This window comes from Coregonus clupeaformis, chromosome 6, assembly GCF_020615455.1.
Source record: "Coregonus clupeaformis isolate EN_2021a chromosome 6, ASM2061545v1, whole genome shotgun sequence".
Lineage (NCBI taxonomy): Eukaryota > Metazoa > Chordata > Actinopteri > Salmoniformes > Salmonidae > Coregonus > Coregonus clupeaformis.
Window position 1 is genome coordinate 1300976 of NC_059197.1, and position 16358 is coordinate 1317333.

General features: G+C 40.4%; 1 protein-coding gene across 5 annotated transcripts in view; it reads left to right on the plus strand.

Annotated features, from left to right (window-relative positions):
* Positions 1-8247: 8247 nt before the first annotated feature.
* The window catches only part of LOC121567355 (cell surface glycoprotein MUC18), a 54893-nt gene continuing 46782 nt past the window's right edge, over positions 8248-16358 (plus strand). For all 5 annotated transcript variants that reach the window (XM_041877347.2, XM_041877344.2, XM_041877348.2 and 2 more), the window contains exon 1: positions 8248-8419. In XM_041877347.2, coding sequence (XP_041733281.1) covers positions 8356-8419 — 64 coding nt within the window. In that variant the 5' untranslated portion in view covers positions 8248-8355. The remainder of the gene's footprint in view (positions 8420-16358) is intronic.

Here is a 16358-nt window from a genome sequence, read left to right on the forward strand (position 1 = left end):
GGTTGAAATTGAGAAGAAAACATCCCTCTGGGGATGTACCAATGTAAAATCCTTGGAATCAGTTTAACAAAATACAAGCTCAGTTTTTTTTTTACAAGCTCAGCTTTACAAAATGTTACAAATTATTTGACATCCCCTCCATTTCCTGTATTCATGGATGTTGCTGTTTGTTGGATACAAAAGGTATTTCCTTCACCTTGGTCATTATCTTCATAACAGAAAATTATAATATGATACATTCTGTTGACATTAGAATTGTTACTTTGCCTAAACTGAATGAATGAATCTGTGTTATCTTTCACTGGCCTTGAATGGTTCGGTTGAACAATGAGATTGTTTTGGAAACAGGGGCCCATTCATCTGCTAACCTGTCACTACAGAGTGTAAGGATTCTGCCAGGCCATACAGGAAGTGGAAGCGTCAACAACCTCTTTGTTTACGTCCCCCTTTCATCAAGTGGTGTCGTGATCTCCCTGTTAGACTTCTGAAGGTCATCCACTCACCAGCCCCCACACGGTTGGCCTCTGTCTTACCTAAGGTCACAGCCCTACTATTCCTATAATAAAGTATACATTTTCACACACAAAAACTGAACCAAGATACTCTAGAGAATCTAAATCAAAGTTTCACCTGCAACATGAAGAAATATGATGCCTTGAAGCCTTTTCAAATAATGTCAAACATATTTATATATTGTGTGTGATCAGAGACAGACCTGTATCCCTCCCCAGGAGTACTCTATGACTGAATGTTGTGGATTGGAGCTTTGACCGACCTAGACAAAATGGATTAGCTGTAAACACAGATTGAGGGAGGAGGAGGAGGAGGAGGAGGAGGAGGAGGAGGAGGAGAAAAAGGAGGTAGTTGTGGTCTTTTATCTGCGTTGATCTTATTTTCCCATCCAAACAGAGCAACGTCGCCACAAACTGATCATCTTCTGAAATCGGGGGGAAAGAAAAACTGAAGTCTACTGAGCATAAAAGGAGATGTCTGGTTTGTTGAATGACCTTCATTACGGGTTTAGAAAGTTTGATCCCCCAGATGGCAACACACCTGCCCTGCACAGGACTACACAGCACTACACAGTAGATACAGTGCATTCGGAAAGTATTCAGATCCCTTGACTTTTTCCACATTTTGTTACGTTACAGCCTTATTCTAAAATGACTTAAATAAAACATTTTCCTCATCAATCTGCACACAATACCCTGGCACCATCCCTACGATAAAGCATGGTGGTGGCAGCATCATGCTGTGGGGATGTCTTTCAGCGGCAGGAACTGGGAGACTAGTCAGGATCGAGGGAAAGATGAACGGAGCAAAGTACAGAGAGATCCTTTATGAGAACCTGCTCCAGAGCGCTCAGGACCTCAGACTGGGGCGAAGGTTCGCTTTCCAGCAGGACAACGACTCTAAACACACAGCCAAGACAATGCAGGAGTGGCTTCGGGACAAATCTCTGAATGTCCTTGAGTGTCCCAGCCAGAGCCCGGATTTGAACCCAATTGAACATCTCTGGAGAGACCTGAAAATAGCTGTCCAGCGACGCTCCCCATCCAACCTGACAGAGCTTGAGAGGATCTGCAGAGAAGAATGGTAGAACTCGCCAAATACAAAATATATAAAAACCTGTTTTTGCTTTGTCATTATGGGGTACTGTGTGTAGATTGATGAGGGAAAAAAACGATTTAATCAATTGTAGAATAAGGCTGTAACGTAACAAAATGTGGAAAAAGTCAAGGGGTCTGAATACTTACTAAGCAACGATGAAAGACTAAAAGCTTTTGTCTCGAATGAAGCACAAACATCTCTTCCACCTTTAATCATGGTATAATTATTGATGCCCCCTGCATGTACCTCACCTCAAGGGTTTTGAAGTTCACAGTAGTCTGATTGTCACGTCCTGACTCTGGGGACTCTTATTTGTTGAGTCAGGGTGTGTATTTTCTATGTGGTGATTGTCTATGTTGTATATTCTAGGATTTGTATTTCTATGTTGGCCGGTGTGGTTCCCAATCAGAGGCAGCTGTCGCTCGTTGTCTCTGATTGGGGACCATACTTAGGCAGCCTATTGGCACTAGTGTGTTGTGGGATCTTGTTCCGTGTTGAGGTATGTTGTTTGTGTACCTTGGCCTTCACGTTTCGTTTGTTGTTTTGTAGTTGTTTATTCGGTTCTAATAAACATGTATGCATATCACGCTGCGCCTTGGTCTGACCCGTCGATGAACGAATGTGACACTGATCAGGGGTGTGATTGGCAAAGTGCAGATAGCTCCACCGAGGCCTCTCCCACAGCCTCCATTAGGTCATCACAACATAAATAAATAAAATACATATCTTAACAAACACAGGCTTGAATTAGAGCCTATGAATGGCAGAGTAAGAGATATTCAAAACAATGCCATAAACGTATCCAAACTAATTATGAAATATTTTAATCGTAACAATGATAGTTCATCATAATACTGTATATCATATCCCAATTTAATCGTAATGTACTCATTGTATAACTCATTATAATATGTCAATCCTATACACTGAGTATACAAACATTAGGAAGACCTTCCTAATAGTTGCACCCTCTTTTGCCCTCAGAACAGCCTCAATTTGTAGAGGGAAATTAACTCTACAAGGTGTCAAAAGCATTCCACAGGGATGCTGGCCCATGTTGACTCTAATGTTTCCCACAGATGTGTCAAGTTGGCTGGATGTCCTTTGGGTGGTGGTGGACCATTCTTGATACACACCGGAAACTGTTGAGCGTGAAAACCCCAGCAGTGTTGCAGTTCTTGACACACTCAAACCGGTGCACCTGGCACCTACTACCATACCCTGTTTAAAGGCACTTAAATATTTTGTCTTGCCCATTCCCCCTTTGAATGTCACACATACTGTACCTTCAGAAAGTATTCACACCCATTGACCTTTTCCAAATTTTGTTGTGTTACAGCCTGAATTTTAAATTGATTAAATTGTGATTTTGTGTCACTGGCCTACACACAATACCCCATAATGTAAAAGTGGAATTATGTTCATAGACATTTTTACTAATTCATTAAAAATGTAAAGCTGAAATGTCTTGAGTCAATAAGTATTCAACCCCTTTGTTATGGCAAGCCTAAATAAATTCAGGAGTGAAAATGTTCTCCTCTGTAGCTCAGCTGGTAGAGCATGGTGCTTGTAACGCCAAGGTAGTGGGTTCAATCCCCGGGACCACCCATACACAAAAAAAAGAAAGTATGCATGACTGTAAGTCGCTTTGGATAAAAGCGTCTGCTAAATGGCATATTATTTATTATAAGATGCATGGACTCACTCTGTGTGCAATAATAGAGTTTAACATGGTTTTTGAATGACTACATCATCTCTCTACCCCACACATACAATTATCTGTAAGGTCCCTCAGTCGAGCAGTGATTTTCAAACACAGATTCAACCAAAAAGACCAGGGAGGTTTTGCAATGCCTTGCAAAGAAGGGCACCTATTGTTAGATGGATACAAATATAAAAAGGAGACATTGAATACCCTTTGAGTATGGTGAAGTTATTAATTACACTTTGGATGGTGTATCAATACACCCAGTCACTACAAAGATACAGGCGTCCTTCCTAACTCAGTTGCCGGAGAGAAAGGAAACCGTTCAGGGATTTCACCATGAGGCCAATGGTGATTTTAAAACAGTTACAGAGTTTAATGGCTGTGATTGGAGACAACTGAGGATGGATCAACAACATTGTAGTTACTTCACAATACTAATCTAAATGACAGTGAAAAGAAGGAAGCCTGTACAGAATACAAATATTAGAAAACATGCATCCTGTTTGCAATAAGGCACTAAAGTAAAACTGAATACAAAGCGTTATGCTTGGGGCAAATCCAACACAACAACACATCACTGAGTATCAGTCTTCATATTTTCAAACATGGTGGTGGATGCATCATGTTATGGGTATGCTTTTCATCGGCAAGGACTAGGGAGTTTTCTAGATTAAAAAGAAATGGAATAGAGCTAAACACAGGCAAAATCCTAGAGAAAAACCTGGTTCAGTCTGCTTTCCAACAGACACTGGGAGACACATTCACCTTTCAGCAGGACAATAACCTAAAACACAAGGCCAAATATACACTGGAGTTTGCTTACCAAGACAACATTGAATGTTGTTGAGTGGCCTAGTTACAGTTTTGACTTAAGTCATCTTTAAAATCTATGGCAAGACTTGGAAATGGCTGTCTAGCAATGATCAAAAACCAACTTGACAGAGCTTCAAGAATTTAAAAAATAATTATGTTAAAATATTGTACAATCCAGGTGTGCAACATTCTTAGAGACTTACACAGAAAGACTCACAGCTGTAACAACTTCCAAAAGTGATTCTAACATGTATTGACTCAGGGGTGTGATACAGTCGGTCTCACACCACAGGAGAAGCCCCAACGCTGATGATATGAAAACTCATGTCTCTAGTGCGCCGAGCACAATGTGATTTTTGTATGGGAGCTAGACTGTTTTTGGACTCCCTAAAAATACTTCTGTCTACCTGTACCGGATGTTTGCTTTCAGCACAGAGTAGTAGTTCCTTCTTCTTGAGTTCTCAAGTTCTTCATCATGCGGCAAATGTATTGAGGCTTGGAGTTGAAATCCATGATTTCCAAAGGCACAGATAAAGCACAGTTTAGGGGCAGTGGAATCAGCAGAGCAATCTAAGTTTTCTAATAGGCCTTGATTTATCAACTGGAACAGCTCTTAGTCAAGTAATGGAATGCTCGGGAATGCTCTGGAACTAACTGAAATGTCATTCCATGCCATGTATGCGTTACGAATCTGGCGAGAGAACTGGCCAATGTATAATTTCAGCACAATTACATTTTAAGGGACCCCCAGTCCGATCATATCTTTCACATATACACACCAAATGGTTTTTCCCACCATTTAACTGTTATATAAGTCCGTGCTCACTGGTCAATATTGTGGTCACCAAGGAGGTATTCATCACGGACCTGAGATTTATAGGACAGCCATGACTGCAGGGGCCCCTGGAGGCCCCTAGGGCCCCACGACCCAACAGCTGCTGGCCAGGCTGAAAAATGCAGATGAAATAAATAACTCCTTTGGTGATTGTCTTCTCTGAGCTTTCCAAGATTGATGTAATGCTTTTCATAAAGCACATATCATGTCCATGTGGCTATGCGTACCCTACAAGGGCTACTATTCAATGTACAACTACATCTTCAGTCATCAGTCATGGTTAAAAGAAAACTAGTTGATTTCAAACACAAATCATCTTATCATTGAGATTACATAGCAAGATGCCTTATAGCAAGATGTGATTAGCATAATTGCCAATTACAAAAATAATTAACATTTCAGATGAAGACAATTAAGATATTTAGGGGTTCACAGTGAAGCTGTGAAACCTATTGTTATTGTTATGAATTCTTACTTTTATTTTTTTTCCCTTGACATGGTCAAATAACTCAAGAATAGACTGGTAACTTTTTTTTCTAATTTGGCATACAGAAATTGAGGCCATGAGTAACTTGGTAAAAAAGCATGGTAACGATTGGCCACTGTTATAAGCAGTCTCACTGAAATCCTCATATCCGTTGCCCCGTTTGACCTAGAGACTTGAACATTTATATGTAGGTGTCTTTCCCCTTGCTGAACAAATTTGCCTCAAGGACCTATAAGGTCCGTCAGGATAGATTTTCCTCCATCTTGGAAATGTTGGTCAACCTTTAAAAAAAGTAAGCCCAAATAACACCAAATTACATATCTTAACCCCCTAGAGTTGTGTTACATAAAATCCCAATCAAAATCCATCAGTTTAAGCTAGAGATATTTGGCATGCACTATTATGACCACTCTAAGGAAAGGGGAGACTCTCACAAACACGATGGTGTGCCAACTTCTGTTTGGTAGCTTCCGAACCGTTTGGGCTACAAACTAATGGGACCCCACTGTGGAAAGGGGAGATTCTCACGAACAGGATGATGTTCTCCGTTTTCTCTATGACCCCCACAAGTGTCACGGGACTCGTCTGAAGGTAACTGGTATCGGTTTAAAAAAACAAATGGAAGTATGAAAGAAGTTTTGTAAATAAAGGGGTTAAATATGTGTAAAGAAAAACCTAAATATGTCCTGAGTTTTATTTTATATCTCCTAGATGTATGACAGACACTTCAAAACCTTGTTTCTTATTATTATTATTTTTACTGTCCTTTTTGCCATTTATGAATGTGTTATTCAATGCATTTCTATGGGCTTTAGTAGTAAAGGCCAAAATCAATATTTTATCAAATAATTGTTTTATATATATTTTTTGATACCTAAAGGGATCCTAAAATTCAAAATCAAATAGCTAAATGATCCATAGTATGACCATCTTAAAACAATTCAATTTCCCAACGTCTTAGACTCTAAACAATTAACTTAGTTCGAAAAAAGCTAAGGGATTGGTTAAAAGATGGCTGAGTTATTGATAAATAAGTAAATCATATTTTACGTGTCTATTTAAATCCTTTGTAAATCCATTCCACAGTGGCCTATCAACTTGAAACTTTTTAGGGTCATCAAAGACATTACCATGATGAACCATTTTACATTTAGCATTAATTTCTTTTAAAAATAAGAAAACTATTAACAATTAACTTTCTTAACTATGTAACGCTAATGCTTAAAATAATCGTAAAAGTCAGATTCACTCCAAATTGGGTCTTTGGACTAATCACAATAGTCCATAAAGAGTTTGTTACAAATGTTGTTACGAATGAATTTTGGTCATTTTTGGTCATGTCTTCCTACCAGGGTTAATCTTGGTCAGTCATGTTACAGTAGTGAAGAGCGTATCTGTGTTATCACCAGATCACGAGACCTGAGTCAAATATGATCACTGTGTGATGGGTGCAGTATGCCTGCTCTCATTTAGCAGACGCTCTTATCCAGAGCGACTTACAGTTAGTGAATGCATACATGTTTTTTTTTTTTTTTTTTTTTTTTTTTCATACTGGCCCCCCGTGGGAAACGAACCCACATCACTGCCGGCCAAACCCTCCCCTACCTTGGACGATGCTGGACCAATTGTGCGCCGCCCATGGGTCTCCCGGTCGCGGCCGGCTGCGACAGAGCCTGGACTCGAACCAGGATCTCTAGTGGCACAGCTAGCACTGCGATGCAGTGCCTTAGACCATGGTTTTGAGATAAATAGTTGTTGCATTCAAATATGGTCGCACTGTACCTATAGGTGCACGTTAGCACATATGCTAAAAATACTTTTGAAAATCTTCTTCTCATGAACCATAAATCAGATTGACTCCAGATTTGGTATATAGACTCAATGAATTAGCCTCTGATGGCACTATATCACACCAGGGCTACAAGAATTGAACAGATGAACATAGGGCCATGAAATTTGTAAATGTAAACCATATGTAAACCATATGTACACTCCTTAAAAAAAAGTATTATCTAGAACCTAAAAGGGTTCTACCTGGAACCAAAAAGGGTTCTCCTATTGGGACAGCCGAAGAACCCATTTGGAACCCTTTTTTCTGTGTGTATATCTCCTTAGAAGCTATGTGAATATAAAGTCACTGCAACCTTACATGGCTGCACCACCAGACTCTTATTTCAGAGTGATCTGTTCTTGCAATTTGTAGTCTATGACATTTCAGATTTAGATATTATAATTTATGAAGTAGTTTGGATGTAGTGAACTACTTTTTCTAAGTAACTTTAGTTAAGTAAACTACATTTTTCTTAAGGGTAGTTTTAGTGTAGTTTAACTTCTTCCAGTGTGAAGTAATTGGTACCTTGGTAAACTAGATTTTTAGAGTAGCCTCCCCAACACTGAAACTCAATACATTAAGTAATGACTTTAAGAATACCTGCATTCAAAGATAACCAACCTACAGCACTAGACTAAACTTCTCTTGCGTCGTCCTTGTGGATAAACATGGTAATGCCTTTACTGGTTGCACATAAAGGAAGATAGTTTCTACATGATAGTGTTTGCTTTGTTATCCAACTGATCTTGTGTCCTTTCTGTCATCCTGTGAACCCCGTTCATTGCTGCTCGCAGCTATATTTTATATTCTATTCTATTCCATTCTAGACAATTGAGGAACCCTTGTACCAAACCATGTTATCATTTAGGCTACCTGTTCAGAAAGATTAGGCTACTGACTGTACTGAGCTCCCTCCCCTGTAAGTTCCTCCTAGCAAGTGCACATTCGCTCTCAGCCATTTATGCCCCACATCTCTTGCCTCTCTAGCACGCTGCGTCTGTCTTGCAGTTTGCCAGGATCGGCCAGCCGTCACACTCACTCTCAGGACGACACTGGGCAGAAGCAACAACATGGCTTTACGAATGAACGCTTCCATGTTCGTGGGACTTTTCCTGCTTTCTCTGGCCTGGAAAGGTATGTGACCTAACGCAGATCTAACCTCTTGAAAACTCTTGTGACTGACTGTACTGTACTGTACATTGGAAACTTTGCGGGGTTGCTTGTCTACTGAAGGCTGGCTACTGGATGGAGCGCTACTCTGCTCCGCTCCGAATAAGGCTGCGTAGACACAGCAAACTGCAAACATGTGATGTTGCTACCTTGTTCGGAAGTTTTTCTGGTCAATTGTTTATGAAACTGAAAAGCAAATGGTAGCTTATTATCACAAATGATTCATATAGCTACCTGGGATGTAAAAAACATATCTGTTTTCTACTATCAGTTATAGTTAAATGATACTGTATGTAGACTAGCTACAATAACCATTTAATTCAAGTAATTGGAAGTCTTTGAGAATTACATCAGAACACGTGTGTATGTCTAATGTGTATGAAGTAGTTATTTATTTGTCATCATATAAATAGTAGTAGTAAGTGAATAGAATAAGTGGATTGAATTAGTCACCCCTATACAGCAATTTCTTGAAAGATCGTAATTAGATTGTGTCACTTAGCCTATGCATACGAACAAAAAGGTAAGCTCTTCTTTCATGTTGTATGCATGCCCTCACTATTAATGTATATGATTCATTATTTTGTTTTGACTAAATACTCAGAGACTGTAATTTTAGATATGTGTGACTCTTGTGGAATGCAATCTGTAACTGGCTATGAAAAAGATGAAAGCTGCCTCAAAGAGACCACTTTTCTAATCTGTTCTATAGCTTACTTCTTTTAGATCAAAACTATATTAGACTATTTATTCAGATAACTGCAGTTGTGAAAAGCATTCCACTGATGTGATTATACAGTATATTTAAGCAATAAGGCACGAGGGGGTGTAGTATATGGCCAATATACCACGGTTAAGGGCTGTTCTTAAGCACGACGCAACGCGGAGTGCCTGGATACAGCCCTTAGCCGTGGTATATTGGCCATATACCACAAACCGCCGAGGTGCGTTATTGCTATTATGAACTGGTTACCAACGTAATTAGAGCAGTAAAAATTTATGTTTTGTCATACCTATGTTTTTGTTAGATGCTTCACAGATATACTGGTTTTACAAATGTTTTTTGGTCATTTGGTTGAATATGTTGTTGAGAGGGGAAAATCAGCTGCCTAGCTGCTTACTGTCAGGTCATGTCTTCCTACCAGGGTTAATCTTGGTCAGTCATGTTACAGTAGTGAATAGCATATCTGTGTTATCACCAGACCACGAGACCTGAGTCAAATATGATCACTGTGTGATGGTTGCAGTATGCCTGCTCTTACCAAAACTACACATATATCAAACCAGAACGATTCCTAGGGGAAAACGTGAGGTGAAATGAAGGGAAAATGTTTGCTTATGGATGGAAACAAGACACATGAGAGGGTGTACGTTTGTGTAGAGTGTGTGTGCTAGCATGTGTGTGCGTATGTGTGTGTCTGTTCCTGTATGTGTGTCTCTTCACAGTCCCCGCTGTTCCATAAGGTGTATTTTTATCTGTTTTTTAAAAATCTGATTCTACTGCTTGCATCAGTTACGTGATGTGGAATAGTTCCATGTAGTCATGGCTATATGTAGTACTGTGTGCCTCCCATAGTCTATTCTTGACTTGGGGATTGTGAAGAGACCTCTGGTGGCATGTCTTGTGGGGTATGCATGGGTGTCCGAGCTGTGTGTTAGTAGTTTAAACAGACACCTCTGTGCATTCAGCATGTCAACACATCTTACAAAAACAAGTAGTAATGAAGTCAATCTCTCCTCCACTTTGAGCCATGAGAGATGTACATGCATATTATTAATGTTAGCTCTCCGTGTACATTTTAAGGCCCAGCCGTGCTGCCCTGTTCTGAGCCAATTGTCATTTTACGAGCTCCCTCTTTGTGGCACCTGACCATATGACTGAACAGTAGTCCAGGTGCGACAAAACTAGGGCCTGTTGAACCTGCTTTGTTGATAGGGTTGTTAAGAATGCAGAGCAGCGCTTTATTATGGACAGACTTCTCCCCATCTTAGCTACTGTTGTATCAACATGTTTTGACCATGACAGTTTATTACAATCCAGGGTTACTCCAAGCAGTTTAGTCACCTCAACTTGCTCAATTTCCACATTATTCATAACAAGATTTAGTTGAGGTTTAGGGTTTAGGGAATGATTTGTCCCAAATACAATGCTTTAAAAATATATATATATATTTAGAACTAACTTGCCACCCATTCTGAAACTTACTGCAGCTCTTTGTTAAGTGTTGCAGTGATTTCACTCGCTGTAGTAGCTGATGTGTATAGTGTTGAGTCATCTGCATACATAGACACACTGGCTTTACTCAAAGCCAGTGGCATGTCATTAGTAAAGATTGAAAAAGTAAGGGGCCTAGACAGCTGCCCTGGGGACTTCCTGATTCTACCTGGATTATGTTGGAGAGGCTTCCATTAAAGAACACCCTCTGTGTTCTGTTAGACAGGTAACTCTTTATCCACAATATAGCAGGGGGTGTAAAGCCATAACCCATACACTACTGGTCAAAAGTTTTAGAACACCTACTCATTTAAGGTTAATTTTTTATTTATTTTGTACAATTTTCTACATTGTAGAATAATAGTGAAGCCATCAAAACTATGAAATAACACATATGGAGTCATGTAGTAACCAAAAAAGTGTTAAACAAATCAAAATATATTTTATATTTTAGATTCTTCAAATAGCCACCCTTTGCCTTGATGACAGCTTTGCACACTCTTTGCATTCTCTCAACCAGCTTCATGAGGTAGTCACCTGGAATGCATTTCAATTAACAAGTGTGCCTTCTTAAAAGTTAATTTGTGGAATTTCTTTCCTTCTTAATGGGTTTGAGCCAATCAGTTGTGTTGTGACAAGGTAGGGGGGGTATACAGAAGATAGCCCTATTTGGTAAAAGACCAAGTCCATATTATGGCAAGAACAGCTCAAATAAGCAAAGGGAAACTACAGTCCATCATTACTTTAAGACATGAAGGTCAATCAATACGGAACAGAGGACGAAGGTGCAGGTTCCTCCGGATCCGATCTCGAATCGGAAGTCCCCAGGGAAGAAGGTGCCGGATTCTCTGGATCCAGGGCAGCGAAGCTGTTTCTAGTCTGTGTCCAGTCCGGGCTTAACATCTCCCCGTTGCAAGAGGACGCTGTTTTCGATTTCCACTGCGAGTGACATATCTCCATGGCTGGTTGGTAGGATTGAGAACAGGAACATCAACCAAGTCATCCAGGAGCATCCCACCAACTCCATTCTCCAGGGAAGGGGAGGACTCCTTCTGGGAGGGATCCCTGCAGAGTACCGACCAGTTGGCTGTGGAGATCCGACACGGCGGCAACACTTCCACCAGGCCAGCTACTGGGGTGGAGGAGAAAGAAAAAGCAAGCGGGCGTGGATTCCCCAGTTGCTTGTGTAGGTTCGCTACCTGTTTGCTAAGAGTAGCCACTTCGCCCCTGTAGTCCTCTGCAAGCAAACAGTTGCTACATTGTAAGTCCTGGCGGTTCACATTGTCCCGGTATAAAGCAAAATAAACACAGCTCCTGCAGCATTGAAAACGTTTGTTAGCGTCCTCCACTTGAGGCTCCATGCTAGCTAGGCTAGCTAAGCCAGCCGGGCCTCCATGTCACTCCTCTTGACAGGGAACTCCCAACTTGTCCGAGAGAGAACCACAAGGTTATCAAAAACGTCAGGCCAAGGTAAGCCTACACCAAACACACAATTAATTTCAATTTTTGTAAAATTCACGATGTGATAAATGAATGGCGGTGTAGAGTATTATAACTCAGGCTAGTAAAACATGTTTTGTCAACAACACAATCAGTGGAAGGGTGCGGTGGCCTGTTGGTGCGTATAATATCCTTGTTTACAGATCGGTCATTTCAAAGCATTTTTTTCAATATGTTTGTCTGTTTTTGTTTGTTTGGACAGATGGTCATGGCTCCCCTCTTTCCCCTTTAACCCTTCCTTTGTGTGTCTGACTTCCCTTTACTCTTACCGTGTCAGATATAGAGTTGAAATGTATTCCATTTTGAGTTTGCATCCCAATATTACACTTTATATACATCACAGAAGACTGAAATATAACAAAACTGTGTGACCCTGCAGTAAAAGGTTGTCCATATGCTGTCTGTCTGGTCTATTCTTCGATGGGCATCATTCACATCTGACAGCCGCATGAAACATCAGATGCGTTCAGTCTGAAAAGTACGGGTCTAGTCTGGTCTTGCTGTGTTAGAATTCATATCAGCCTCAATTGATTACTATGCCAGAGTGATCAAAAGTTATCACCCTTATCTCCTTGCTATTCTGGCCAAGCGTCATATTGGACACATATTTCAAAGCTATCTTTGTGCCAGAATGCCAGCATGCCAGCTTATTATTGGCCACAAGGCCCCAGCAAATACTTTGACATTTACCCTCAAAGGAGCAACATTACCTTAATAACTTATCTAAATACATGAATGAAGCTGCTTACAGTAATACCTAAATAAACCTTCTGTATTCTGGGAAATGTATCGAGGGCTCTTTTCTGTCTCAAATAAGCTTTTCACGAAAGTGAAACCATTCTCTCTCTGAGGCATCAAAGGAGTGATGGTAGCATCAGGGATTCCAATAACGACCCTTTGATAATGATAGAATGTACTTACAATTACAGCGTCAAAGGGCATGCTCATCACAAAGACATCTCCCATTAAAAGGCTGTCTTTTTCACAATGGCTGAGGGATGCTGGTGAGGGGCTGGGTGCCCCATTCCAGACAACTGCTGTTGCGAGGGGGTGCCTGTCAATGTACACAATAAAAGTCCTTGTGCCCAACCTCACAACTTTTACATAATGAAGTGTAGATCTGGGCAACGAATCAGCGGAGAGCTGTGCTTGAAACGGAAGTCCCTAAATTCAGGCCTCTGGCAGAGGGGTTACAGCGTGGAATGCCACTGTTTCACTTCCAAGCCCCACTTTAATTTTCACGGTGACAGAGTTCTTACATTGAAAAGCCTTGTTAATCTTAGCCTTCTGATAAGAGCAACCAGTTACAGCCAGTGGCATGCATTATCCATCCCCATCCTGTTTATGTAACAATTAAGTGTTTAGGTAGAATCGCCCTACAGTCAAATGTATCCAGGAATTCAAAGTAGTAACCTGGGACGTGATCCTGCATAATTAATATATTTTTTCACACTGTGAATCATTGTGAATGAAGCCTCACCACAGACACATGCCTAATGTCTTTAATTACCCAGTACTATCAGATCTGGTGGTTGGGGAGCGTGTACTGTATGTAGCTAGGTGCAATAATGAACATTTAGTGATAGATCAGTGGACTCCATCATAAATTTTTCATAAAATCTCAATATTCCACGTATTTATCGTTAACTTTTTCATAAATCATTAATGCATGTGTATTGACAACATACGTCATCAATCAAATGTGTGACATAACAAATGTAACAGATCATATTACATAATATGCAACACCTTAGAAATGTGTCATATCATGTTTATGTTATACAGGTCTAACCCAATACAAATGCTTTATAGTTTTACATTTGAAATCAAGCCATAACCAATGCTTTGAGAACATTGTGGTAGGTTTATGTTTGATGAATAGCAGCTGGCTAGCCACCCTGTTCAGTAATTTAGCTGTGGTTGTTTTTTTATACCGTAATGTCCTGTGCTGTACACAGACTAGGCCACATTGTCCCTTATCTTCAGAGTCCAGAAATAAACTTTAGCTCAGCTCTCCAACCTGTGTTTACATATTCTCATCCAACAGAAAGTCCTTGTGACAAAGTCAAGAAACAGGCCACCTCCGCTTTTTGATATTGTTCGTTGTTACTGTGCAACATCCATCAGAAATGCTTGTGTTATGTAAATTCACACAATGGTCATTCACCGGTTTTAGACCTGTGTGACAATGTCCAGATCTCTGTGCGAAATCAACAGGAAACGTTATACATTTTACATTTTAGTAGACGCTCTTATCCAGAGCGACTTACAGTTAGCGCATACATTATTTTATTTTTAATTTTTTCATACTGGCCCCCCGTGGGAATCGAACCCACAACCCTGGCGTTGCAAATGCCATGCTCTACCAACTGAGCTACATCCCTGCCGGCCATTCCCTCCCCTACCCTGGACAACGCTGGGCCAATTGTGCGCCGCCCCATGGGTCTCCCGGTCGCGGCCAGCTAGCAATGCGATGCAGTGCCTTAGACCACTGCGCCACTCGGGAGATAATAAACTAAATTATTATAAACTCAAAGGATGAGCCTTTCTGATGTATGCCTGAAGTGAAAGTTAATATCAGACCCCAAGCGCTATACATTTAAATCATATTGGCAAATATAAGGTACTGTGAACATTTTTTTATAGCAATATCTAAAATAAATACACATTCCTCATAAACTGTATACATCTTGCACACTTACTAAAATGTATAATTTCTAAGAATTAGCAAGAAGGTACAGGAACAGAAACATGAATGTAGGATGCTTCATGTGATTTATTTTTCAGCATTTAGCGGTTTGCATCGTCTTGCATCCTACTTGAGTCTGAGTTGTGATGATGTTGCTTGGTTACTGGTATGGTGCTCTGAAGTCTGAAGACAGATAAACGCTAACTGGGAAACTACCTGATTGATCAGATAGTCACGATGTTGTAAAAACATGTGGTCCTCAGCTCTAAACGGCTAGAGGCAGTTGTCAGGGTCTGGTTTTGAGGGAAGTTATGGGTCGTTAAGGAAACTTGGGGGCTTTTCCAAATTGCCCCTATGATTGGATTAGGTTAAAACAACAACCAGAGTCACTTAGGGATCTGCTAGCGTAATGTTAGTTTAATTGGACCCCAAAGGATCTCTCCTGCAACCGTATTTCTGCTATATCTGGCTAGCTAGAAAGGAGCACATGTTCTTTAATTGAGCAGCCTGTCAAAGCTATTGCGCAAAGCCAGGCTTCATGAAGTACCATCTCTCAGTAGTCTGCAGCTGCACTGGTGTAAGCATTCAGGAAAGTTCCACAAGCCAAGCTTAGTAATTATATAAATAGAATTTTAAATAGAAACAATCTTCCAAACCATTAACTTTTATTGTTGCTCTCTCTTACTCTCTCCATTAACTTGTGGAGGACACCATCTGAATTGTGAAATAAGTTAGAGAGTATAGCAGCGGCTACCAGGGCATTCTGTTTGCTGTTATCAGGATGAAATGGCCTAATGGTTTTAGGCTGTAGTGAACGACTTTCAGTACTAGAGATGGAACGAGTAGAGACAACAATGGACAGAAGCCAGGAAGGGAAATATTCCTGTGTGAATCGGCCCCACAGACAGGCATTACCACAATCAATACACTGTATGCTGGATCAGAATTGGGAAATTAAAGGAGCAGTCCATTGAGTTGTTTGTTTGTGTGGAGGCTCCCTCCCAGGCCCCTCCATAGTTGACATCAGGACATTGTTGACACGTTGTTACCACTGGCTATCTCGCTTAAGCTAATTGGTTGTACACAACCACTACTCGATCAATTAAGCAATCAGGCTTGTTGAATTAAACCATACAAATGTTTTTTATGATAAAGGAAAACAATTCTTCAGCCTTTTTTGTATTATTTCCAGGTGTAAAGGATCTGGTTCAGATTTGGTTTTGATTTTGATTGGTTCAACGCTGCATTCAGTTATGCATTTACAGATTGGCTTGACGTGATATTGTTATTACAGTCTTTCATTGTCTGCAGATGTGCAATGAGGCAGCCCGTATGTAAGACACCTGCCACATGTTGCATTAATATCTGTTCTCCACTGGGGCTGTCGAACAGTCCATTGATCCATGAATGTTTAGTGTGTTTGAAATCACTTCAGATGTTACCAGAAATGCCACCACTATCTTGCCAACTCTACCCTTATACCTTAGCTCTTTTGATTC